Here is an 11,573-nt window from a genome sequence, read left to right on the forward strand (position 1 = left end):
TTCCTTACTTTATGAACACAAACTGAAACTAAAATCTCTGAAATGTTTGACTTACCAATCAAAGACTGTGAGTTTGATAGACTCACACATGGAGGGGAACTGCAGAAAATGCAGGAAACAGGTTAAACAGAGTAAGAAACCCTTTAATCATGCAGAATACTGTTTTTTTTTTTTTTATCCTGAAGACTTGTTACCTTGACTTGGAGGTGCAGCACCTGGTTCCATTCAGGGTTCGCATTTTTTTCAATTATCTGAGTACACAGCTGCAGAGACAGGAAAACAACACATCAGCTTGTTGCTTCTGTTAAACAACAATAAAATATTCAGCTTGCTTACATTTTTACACTGCCCTTGAAAAGAGATAGGTGATCAGGACAAACCTTTCTGCCAGCAAAGCGGGCCTCTAAGAAAGGATCCACCAGATTCTTCTTGTTCTCATCTCCTCCAAAAAATCCTTTCAGGCTCTGGACGAAAGCATCATCCACTGAAATGAGAAAACACTGAAGGAGTAAATCAATTATCAAATATAACTGATGGTAATATACAGTATGGTAATATGTTCTTCTTGCTTTTATCAGTTTTGACAGCCATAAAATAAAATTAAAAGCAATAATTACTCAATCATTGAGTGTGTTTGAGTGTGGGTTTGAGTTTGTTACAAATACTAAATAATCACGAATCTATAGATTGTCTCACTCTGAGGAATGTCCTCGGCTCTGAACACCTTCAGCGACAGGGTGGCCCATCGCAGAGTCACACCAGCCGGCAGCAGCAGGTTACTCTCTATGTCATCCTGGTCATCATTATAGTCCCTCTTCTCCACCTACGGTGTGGGGCGTAGAAAGAAACAGAAAAGAGTCCATGAGAGCGAGCGGGAGGCATAGCCACCTTATTTACATGTGGAACAAGGAAGCAAAGAGTGAAAAAGAACACGTTTGTCTTACCGGAGGCTCATCTCCAGTCCCCACCACAAAGAGGCTGACTTTGAGGTAACCTTTTGCCCCTGAGCTGGAGTCATCTGGGTCATTCAGCAGAAGCCACTTCCTCATGACACTGTGGGCTGCAATAGGACACACACAAGTACATCACATAAAGAACCTCCTCAATACAGACAGCACTATCAGGTAGATGCACAAGGAATCACAATAAGGAACACTATTCATACAGAGTCATGTGTTAAAATATTGATTATACTGTAGTCACTTTAATAATAAATGAAATAATATATATCAGTAAATAGACCTTCACGTTTCATGTTTAACACATTAATCACATTACAAAAACACTATAATAACCCTGTCACATTTTGACCTAAGCAAGTCAGACAACAGCCGTTTCTGTGCAAATGTAAATGACACACAAATCTAGTTTGTGGTTTGTGACAAACCTACCTGGTTCATCATACACATAACCAACGTCCAGCTGTGTGAGAGAACGAAACAAGATCAGCCGGACTCGTAAGAACATGTTAACAATACTTTTTACATATTAAAAATTATGTGACGAGGAAGAGAGTCCAAGCACCTTAAACTCCCCCATCAGACTGTCCGCCCTCAGTGAATAGGAATCATACACCTGCAGAGAGGAGCACAAAGGTACACAGTTTGTATATTTATACATATTGATATTTGATAGGAGCTCAGAATCGACAGGCATCTTGCTTACCCGGAAGCTGAAGTTCTGATCAAACAGATCTGATGGAAGCATGTGGACATTGTAGAAGAACATCTGCAAAAACACAAAAAAAGTATATAAATTGAAATTAAAATATATAAAAAAGTGACACATTTAAAGTGGTCACCCTAAACACCCTAAAACCCGTTTTATTCCATCTCAAACCTCTGTCTCACTGTGAGGGTGAAGTGACGGTACCTCATCAAAGAAGGGGTTGTTTCCCCTCTTGATCCTCGTCCTGTGGGTCTGTCCACACACATTGACCTTCACCACTGGTTTGATGTTATTCCCAGGCAACTGACGGGCCTCGATGATCCGCACGCGGATCTGAAAGACACACAGTAACGGTATGGATGAACGTGCAAGATTCATGAGTGTAAGAGCGTCTGTTTCTTACCAAGAGCATCTGTTTATGTAAATACACTACAGACTAACATAACATAACATTGGTAAAGCTAACAAGCTAACATAGCTAGATTTAACTGCTGCGGCCGCCTGAAACTAACCTAAAATTTAAAATTGAGAGAATCTTCTACATGTGACTAATTCACACCAAGAACATAACAATAACTATAACAATACTTATTTCAGTTTTTGCAGACTGTTCTATTGCTAGCTTTCCAAACCACTTTAAACATAAAGGCTTACCAAGAAATAAAGCAGTTCATCAAAGGCAGCCTGCAGTATAAAATTCTTTTGTAATGAAGGGAACAGAAATGTTTATGTGTTTATGAGCTTCTTATCCTAAACCACAAGCAGCCATTTTCGTGTTATTCAGCTTGTTGTTTTTAGACAAGCATCTGAATTTACATTGGTGGCATGCAGACAGCAATGCATGCTGTTAACATTTCACATGGATTCGTATGCCATCAGGATAATTTAAAAGATCCTTTAGTCTCATGAACCCCACACATAGTGGCCTTAAGTGATTTGGAACTACACAAGAAACAGTTAGTCTAGTCAGTCTTCTGTTCTTGATCTGCATATTAAAGATTTTGAATGTGCAGCAGCTGTTGGTCTTTGTTGATAAATGTGAAGAAATTTAGAAACAAAACACTATCACACTGACCTGGAAGTCCTGAGGTTTATTGACCAGTCGGTGGCGATTTTGTCCCCTGGCCAGCCGCTGGCGGAGGTTAACAGCCTGACCAGTGGGTGAGGGCCCCCCTGCAGAGCCACTTTGACCCCCATCTGGTGCAGTCTCATCACCCTCTTCACCACCACCGCCGCCGCCACCTAATCACCAGACAGACAAGATGAGCATGACATCATGCCCTCAATTTTATTCTACCAGTAAACCTGGTACTGCATCATTAAGAATTATATAAACATACCAGCATCCACTGTGGTATCTCCTGTTTGAGGGTCATTGGGGTTCGGTATAGCACTTGCTGGAGGATCGTAGGCAATCACAAGGTTGATTGTGGCCTGGGAGGAAATGATTGACAGGTCAATTCATTTATTTATTTCTTTAAGATGAACACAGCCTTCCTCTTGCTTATATTTTTTAATTCATATTGACAGAAAGATGCTTACTCCAAAGCTCTGTCCACTTTCATTGACCAAAGACACATTTTTGGATGGTAGTGATCTCACTCGACCTGAGGCAAGGTCTCTTAAAGGGATTTTGGTTGATCCAATGAATCTGTGAGGGGAAAACACCGCAGGGGAACATTAAATACAGAAATAGATTCATATGCATGGTCAGATACTGTGATTTTAGAGCACATATCGGTTCACACAGTTTATTCCACTAGCTTATGACAAAAGCTTCCATATAAAAAGGAGGAACACTGATTTGTACAATAACTATGGGACTAATTATATCACAGCCACCGACAATACTAACTTCTGATCTGGACAATTCAAACCTGAAGCATACACCGAGTTGTCTAATACGACGATCTTGTAATAAATCCTACCTTCAGTTTTTGTTAGAACTATTTAGAGAGGTGTTGATGCAACAGTGTGGTTGTTTTGGAAGCTGTGGTTTGTAAATAAGGTCGACAAAATATTAGAAACATTTCTCAGGCTGCCACTCTAGGCAGTGTTAAAGTTACAGACCACGAAGAGATGAATTGCTGTTTGTATGATCACGTCTCATTCAAAAAAGGGCATACAGGTCACCACCAAGAGCTAACAAAACCCTGCCTGCTCAGACAAACAAACACACCTCGTGAGCCAGCAAACAGTCACCACTGCACAGAAGCTACCAACCAGCAGGTTTACAGTGTGTTTAGATCGCCTGTGACCACCTGCGCTGAGAGGCGAAAGGTAAAACTCTATTATTTCCATTTGGGGTCATCTGAATGGCATCTATGAAGAGCAGAACCAGGATGATACTATTTTTCCAAGTGGTCAAATAACAAGTTAATAAAACACAGTTACCCAGAAAAATCTACAGTATTACCACCTGGAATTAAAACCAACTACAATGTATTATTATCTATGAATGGCCTCTTAAATCACTGGAAGATCTTGACTCTAAAAACTTTATTCCTACCACGTGTACCATACACTGTGAAAATTATATCAGATTTTCCATTAAGTTATTTGCCTCTGCAAATGAGTCAAACACTCTCTGTGTGTAATGTTAAAGACATTTCCTGAAGTAATCATTAACACTAATAACACTGATTAAGTAGAGAAAGAAACATTTAATCAAATGGTTGCTAAGAAAAGGCTGTGAGAACAAGATACAGATAAGCTTCAACGAGAGTAAGAGAAGCAATGTAACATTCCTCTGATTCCTTCTTTGATAACTCAAGGGGACAAAATTAAACTTAAGCTAAATGTGGACTTTCCCAGTCTGTGACTATGTGAGAGTGCTAATATTGCCCTTAATACAGTTTCCGGTCTTGGCAGTGCCACTTGAAAACTGACCTGAAGAAGTTTGTTATTGGATGTGGTGGATTGTTGTGTCTGTCTTGGTGTGCAGCCAAACACTACACAGCCTAAAGTGGAGCTTGTTTATGCTCAGGCACTTATGAGCAAGTACAAGTGCAACATCAGATCATTAGAGCCCAGAAGAAATAACCATTAGAAGCCTGGATGGTTGAAAACATATCTTTTGGTGGATGAAATTTTGTTCAGTATATTGTGTCCAAACTAATGCAGTGTAACTAATGAAATGCACTACATCATATGAAATGTATCCTCCTTTGGGTGGAGTAATACAAATTGTTATATTTTGGCAGCAGTCCCAAGAGAAGGAATTTTCAGAGTAAGAGTTATACACTCACTATGGACCTATAATCCACTGTAAATCAGAACAGAGTTGCTCTGTTACCAAAATTATCATCTGAAATGCATCAGATTGGTAAGTATGCATGTCTATGCACCAATACTATACCATATAATTTATTCATAAACTAGTTTCACGCCTGATTTAAACAGCAGTTTTCCCAGAAATCAATTCTTCTTTGCTGTTTAAAAAAACAATAGCCTACACAGGAAGTTATGTTGTGCAGCCCCTGGCAACTACTACTTACAGTGGCAAAGACAAATTTATTTCCAGTAAATACTGTAACAATAGCCGCTAGCAAAATGCCAGAAATTTTACAACATATTAAACCAGAAAGTACCACCAGTAAAAAAAGCAATGCGCACAGTATACAAGGCTTTAATTTGAAGAGGCAGGATAACTAATGTATGTTTTACAAAGCGTTTAGCCAGAGACATGCCATACAACGATGACAGCAATCATCATCGTCATCATCCATACAGGTTTAGCTGTTTAAAATAAATTTAACACAATGTATCAGATCATCACTCAGTATCAGTTCAGGCATTGGAATCGCTATCAGGAAGGAAATAATGGTATCGAACATCTCTAGAAAGGAATCAAACGCATGAACATACTGAACAGCAAAACATCTAATATGCAAGTATAAAAGCTTAAATAGCATCAGAAAATACATTTACATGTATTTTATACATCATTTTAATAGTTCTACTTTATCCATAAGGTAGAAAAACAAAAAGATAAATGATTCAGTGATCGATACAAAATTATTCTTGTGGGAATTTTTCAACAGCTGCACACCAGGTTACAACCATTTGAGGTCACTACACAAATAGCTGGACAGAATTTCATTATGAGAGGAGACAGGATGGAGTGTTATTATTTTGGCAGCAATCAGAGCTCTACATCAGGAAGGAGGTTGACACTGGGATCCTCCAGGGATTTAGTGACTCTATAAAGCTGGTATGTGGTCACAATCACAATGCTTATGTGCAGTTTTCCGATGGCATCTTCAAAATAATGTGAGCGGGATTTGGACTTAATCAAGGAGCGCCTTCAGGAGGGATTTGACTGTGGATGGAGTTTTTACTTGCTCAACACTTCACCTGCCAACAACTGTTTCTGTCTCCAAGCTTAATAACTTTAATAAATTAAAAAACTAACTTTTTTAATTTGGTAGGAAGGTTGGCCGGACATGGGGCTGTCCCTGGATTCTGAAATTTGAGTTTTGCATCTGTTTTGTTTTCAGCGTGACTATACTCTGATATGAGCATTCAAATATGAAAAGTCGTGAAGTATGATTGTACAGTATTAAAGACACTGGCCTAAACATCTACAGTCAGTTGTGGGAAAACTATTCCCCAACCACAACCTGCACTGTATTTATTGTGAACAGATTAGAGAAGACATGCTTGGACTGATGACTTCCCCATTGTTTTCCGTGTAAACACGCAGCGGACTGACCAAAACAGACTTCGTAACCATTGTCAAGCTTTGCTGAGCTGGATGTAGATGCAGTTTTTTTCCCCTTTGTCAGGATGTTAAAGCCAGCAGACAGTGGTGCCCTTTGTCATCGGACTTGTAGTCATACACAAACAAATTTAACTGTTTGGCCTCTCCACATCTCATAGTATAATGAATTTCTAATTTATTTTAGCACAGGGATTATGTTCATCTGTATGTAAGGGGGAAGGATGAGTGGCCTTGGCTGGGTTTCACTTCTAAAAATTAACACCCTCCCTCTGTCAACATTAATTTCCTTTCACATGTCTGTTAGGATCTGTTGCGAGGGTGTGAAAATCAGTGATCCCCTGACAATTCCTGGATTATTGCTGTTATGTTATATTTATCAGCAGTTTTCAGCACTGCAAGGCTATAAAACCCAGAAATATGTTTTCATAAAAACATAAGGTGAAGTATGTGGATGCACTGATGTTTGACTGGAAATTAAACAATACTTTGGTTTTGATATGAGAGATTTCTTTCAGTCATATCCCATGAAGACTTTTACCCAGATTTTTTTTCTACCTTCTAAATATATTTGTGTAGAATAGTAAAGAAGTAGCCATTTTATTGTCATTTTCATGTCATCATAACTAGCCATTGATTTATAAAAGTCTGTAGCCTCATTAGAAAACCATACAGTCAATATATCTGCTGGAAAAAGTTATTTAACAGAAGTATGCAAAGCAGGTGCAAACATGATATTCCAGACCACAGACCACAGATAAATGGTTTCATGAAGGTTAATTTGATGAACTTTTTTACTAACTTTCCTGTCTACATACTTTTGACTGTACTGTGTTAATTTTTAGCTGTGCTGGCAGTGTTACTTTGAGGATGGTAATGTCAGTCTATCAATCTGTCCACAACTTTGGTCCAGACAACTATTCGAGGTCCCCAGAAGATACATTCTAATGACTTAGGTGACACTGACTTATTAAAGTCACTTTTCTTTTTTCATTCATTTGCCATAACGCTTTTAGGGTCGCAGAGGGGCTTGAGCAAATCCCAGCTGACACTGAGCAAGGGTGGTAATTCACTCTGAGATTCACACCTACGGGCAATTTTGAATGGCAGGCACAAGGGGATCATCCAAACTCCACACAGAAAGACCCCACTTATTCAGTGAAAGCATCTTCTGAAGGATCGACACAAAATTTTACTCAGACATTAATAGTTCCCAGATTAGGAATTCAAATGATTTGTGGTGATCCCCTGACTTTTCCTCTGGTGCAAACATGACTTTGACATTTACATTTTTTATTGAAATATCTTATTAAAACAGTATTGGCAGGATTGCTGTGAAACGAAAATATTCATAGTCCCCAGAGGATGAATTATAAAAATGTCTGTGGTTTAACCTGACATTTCTTCTGACACAGCCATCAGGTCAAGATTTTAACTTGTCTTATATTTCAATGAATGACTAAATACCTGTAAAACTCATGACATTACCATCAGGAACAGCTGTGCTCTGCGCTTAGGGCTAATTAATAACTGTAAGCAAACATAAAAATTGACGATCTTGAAAAAGATGAACATCACCTGCTAACCAGCATGTAATTAGCATTATCACTGTGTGAGCATGTGAGCATGCTGATGTCAGCATTTAGGTCAAAGCACCGCTCTGTCTCAGACACAGAGAGCCTATAGCATAGCTGTAGATTTTGGCTTTAGAGTCTTGTTTTGGCCAAAGTATTTAACCAGATTATGTGTGTAAAACAGCTCGTCCTCTTCAAATAATGAAAATAAGATCACATATGGCATTTTAAATCCAAAGAATAGGTGTAAGGAAATGAGATATTTTGTCAGTAACTTGCTTACTGAGACTTTCATTCATGAATCTCTGTATAAGTATGAGTTTCTATATTCTTGCTTTGTACTTAAACCAAACTTTGTCCTACAGTTTTCTGATTCCTGTCTGATATCATCACACACCCCCCTTCCCCTTCCCCATTTTGTTGCCATGACAAAGGGGGATTACCCATAACAGTGACTGGAAAACCATTTGAGAGGGAGAGAAGTCCTGCTCTGCTCCCTCTGTGTAGATCTTTAGGGAGTGTGTCAGACGGGCCTGCCCAGTGGAAAACTTTACTCAATTTAACATGGACTCATGTGCTGGAAAAGCTCCTCCCTCAGTTATGACTGTCCCATGCACTGGGGAAACTTTTACTCGGTAAAACACATGAACAGAAAAAAAACATGTAGTTCTTTGACATTTTTCATTATTTCATAAGAGAGAACTGCTTTCATGTGCTTTGTTTTCTCACCATGGACGAGACTTTGATCACAGTAATTAGTGATGTGGAGGAAACATTCTTTGTGGTTGGTCTTGATTGGTCCCATATGTGATTCTAGCTTTATTTGGAAGCAACAACCTTTAGCTGTTTTGAAGTGACCTAGAAACATTTTGCATTACAGCACTTCTTTTTACACAGCATTAAAACAGCACACACACACACTGTCCCTACAGTAATTACTCCTCTGCAACTGGAGAGGAATTGCCACAGAGTATTTTTCCTGTTCCCAGTCACATAGTGATCCCCAGCAAGTCGAAGACAAACAACAATTCATCCATCCATTGTTGCCCAATCGGCATCAGGCTTCCCACACAGTCCTGCAAGTCTCAGCATGGCAAACAGGGTGTGAGGGGGAAGAGTCAGCCAACTACATAACTTAAACACTGGGTTACTATGAAAATATCCTGCTTAGTTTTGCTGTACGGTATATCATTTATGTCAGTGTTTCTAACAATGTGGAACCTAACCAGCGGGCCTGTGGCACGTGCAAAGAATTGTTTAGCAGCCAAGGTACTTTTTTAGATTAAGACAGGCTTAATGGCAGCACATGTTATCGCGCCTGTGTTGTGACCAGGTTATACGTGAAAAAAACTGGCACCCATACACCTGAAAAAGACAGAAACATGCACACGCCTCCTGCTGCTGGCTAACCTGCAGTCTCACTTAACAGGCTTATTTCCTAGAAAGTCTTCATTCAGACAGGAAGACAGGCTCACTGAGATTCAGTAAGGTGAGGCACGTAGCTTCTCTTTCACCACTGCGATCCCTCCGTTGCACAACAGATAAAGCCAAAGTTAACGAGGAGCTCAGTCTCAGGAGCTGTACTGCACTTACTTGTCTTTCCCAATGGTCTCATAGTCTTTCACAATCACATCTATGTAGGAGCTGGAGTCCAGTGCAGTGCCCTTCAGATCAAACTCAAGCACCTACAAGACAAGGTGAGGGACACACAGTCCGTCAGACATGGTACTTCAACTGCTGTCATGTCCTGAACAGGCAACGTTTATCTGAGAGTGGACTGAAGTGAATGTAACAAATACTGATTTATCTGCTCAGCCAATAATATGCAAAACACCAAAAACAGTCATTTGAAACTTCTAAACTAATCAACGGCATTCACATACTCTATTGACACGGTGAGCACATACTGTGTAGTCATGTGATGATTGCAGCAGGGTGTTTACAACGTGTGATGTATAGGACTGTATCTAAAGGGACCGTATCTTCTAATCAATCAAGTCCTGCTTTTTTAAGCAGCTTATCTACATTGTCTCTGATTGAATACCAAAGTAAAAGAGTGAGGCGGAGGTAAGTACCTGCATGCTTGTTTGTGTGTGTGTGTGTGTGTGTGTGTGTGTGTGTGTGTGTGTGTGTGTGTGTGTGTGTTTTACCTCATTCCATACAGGATTCACCTCACTGTCAATTGATTTGGTTTTCTTCTTCTCATCTGAAAGGCAGATTAAATATTTTTTTGTAAACATTTATTACAAAGTACTTGCTCTCTGGTTTCTTGTTGCCATTTGACACTCACATAAAAATAAAACATTAGCCTTTTCTTTACATTGGAAATATTATATGGTTTAGGACAAGGTTTCTCAAGGTTAAGAAACACAAAGTACAACCAACCCAAGAATATACCTAAAACCATTTTACCCACTTGTTTGCTTGCAAAGTTAAGGAAAGTTATTGCTAAGTTATTGCTGGATTAAATATTTATCTACACAAGCATATTTCAAGAGTGATATTTGTGTCAATGGGCAGCAGATGTTTCCTTCACTTGTTAGCAGGAACAGAGAGAAGCTGCCACACCTGTAGGTGATGATGAGGACACCGGGACAAACAAAACAGCTGAGATGAACTTGGACTGATTGCCAGGATCCTCAAACCCTCTTCAGGAGGAAATACAAGTCCTTGTGCGAAGCACACACTGTGTCTGATATCATTTAAATTCAGTAGCTCAAGGCCAATTCCCCTATAGTTTCTAACTTGTCTTTTCCCTTCATTACAGGCTTCTTTCTTCTCCTGAGCTCACACCACCCTAACCTACAGATCCAAGCATGATTTCCTGCATCTCGAATTGTTGTGACATGTTGGGAAAGTCTTCAGTGGTGCAACCCAACTTGTGCTGATGAAGTTTTTAAGCATACTGCGATTAAAAGGACTGCACTGACATTTCCAGTAAACTGATTATTAGGCGTCCAGTTAATGCAGTTAACTGGACGCCTAATAAATACTGTATAATTTATTCATTGTATCGGCTACCACATAAAACTCAGAGTGACGTCATGCTAGATAAAAGTATAATCAATTCAGTGATTATAAGCATAATATTTAGATCCAAATGCTCTTTACACTCTCTATAAGACCAAATATCCTGATACAAGCGATTCTACAAGCAGACTGTTTACAGTTCAAACTTTCTAAGACTTCTGAAAAGACGCTTACCTTTAAAAATCACAGATGTAATTGGATCAGGACTTCCAACTTTCTTTTTGGGCAGCCCTTTAGCCGACTCTACAACAACACGCAACATGGCAACAGACGGGGGGGGGAAGTAGCCTAAAAGAATAACTCAGTGACTCTGAGGAACTAAAACATCAGAAAAAAGGTATCTGCAGAACTGCCGTACTTCAACATCCTCACTGCCCCATCACTGAGTCAGACAGGGCAGGGCTGAGGAAGCGCACGTCCAAGTCGAGGGCAGACGGAGGGCGGGTCACGGGTGTTTGATTACTGAGTGGAGGCAACAGAGCTGCTGCTGCTGCTGTGAGGGACCGAGAGGAGACAGTCAGCCTACACACCAACCGGAGCTGGATTGCTTACTGCAGAAATGCGTGTTTTAAACGGACTAG

The 11,573-nt window shown here is 39.7% G+C and overlaps 1 protein-coding gene across 4 annotated transcripts in view; it reads right to left on the reverse strand.

Annotated features, from left to right (window-relative positions):
• Positions 1 to 11,305, reverse strand: part of LOC139609050 (myoferlin-like) — a 26,451-nt gene extending 15,146 nt beyond the window's left edge. For all 4 annotated transcript variants that reach the window (XM_071463284.1, XM_071463283.1, XM_071463282.1 and 1 more), the window contains exons 1-15: positions 11,167 to 11,305; positions 10,113 to 10,168; positions 9,556 to 9,647; positions 3,211 to 3,319; positions 3,009 to 3,102; positions 2,744 to 2,910; positions 1,873 to 2,001; positions 1,666 to 1,728; positions 1,525 to 1,575; positions 1,392 to 1,422; positions 945 to 1,060; positions 697 to 823; positions 381 to 484; positions 195 to 263; positions 56 to 99 (exon numbers count right to left, since the gene is read on the reverse strand). In XM_071463284.1, the coding sequence (XP_071319385.1) occupies positions 56 to 99; positions 195 to 263; positions 381 to 484; positions 697 to 823; positions 945 to 1,060; positions 1,392 to 1,422; positions 1,525 to 1,575; positions 1,666 to 1,728; positions 1,873 to 2,001; positions 2,744 to 2,910; positions 3,009 to 3,102; positions 3,211 to 3,319; positions 9,556 to 9,647; positions 10,113 to 10,168; positions 11,167 to 11,254 (1,340 nt within the window). In that variant the 5' untranslated portion in view covers positions 11,255 to 11,305. The remainder of the gene's footprint in view (positions 1 to 55; positions 100 to 194; positions 264 to 380; positions 485 to 696; positions 824 to 944; positions 1,061 to 1,391; positions 1,423 to 1,524; positions 1,576 to 1,665; positions 1,729 to 1,872; positions 2,002 to 2,743; positions 2,911 to 3,008; positions 3,103 to 3,210; positions 3,320 to 9,555; positions 9,648 to 10,112; positions 10,169 to 11,166) is intronic.
• Between the last annotated feature and the right edge of the window lie 268 nt (positions 11,306 to 11,573).

The sequence above is a fragment of the Trachinotus anak genome, unplaced genomic scaffold, assembly GCF_046630095.1.
Source record: "Trachinotus anak isolate AG129_WGS33_773 ecotype Australia unplaced genomic scaffold, CSIRO_AGI_Tana_v1 ptg000025l, whole genome shotgun sequence".
In the NCBI taxonomy this organism is placed as follows: domain Eukaryota; kingdom Metazoa; phylum Chordata; class Actinopteri; order Carangiformes; family Carangidae; genus Trachinotus; species Trachinotus anak.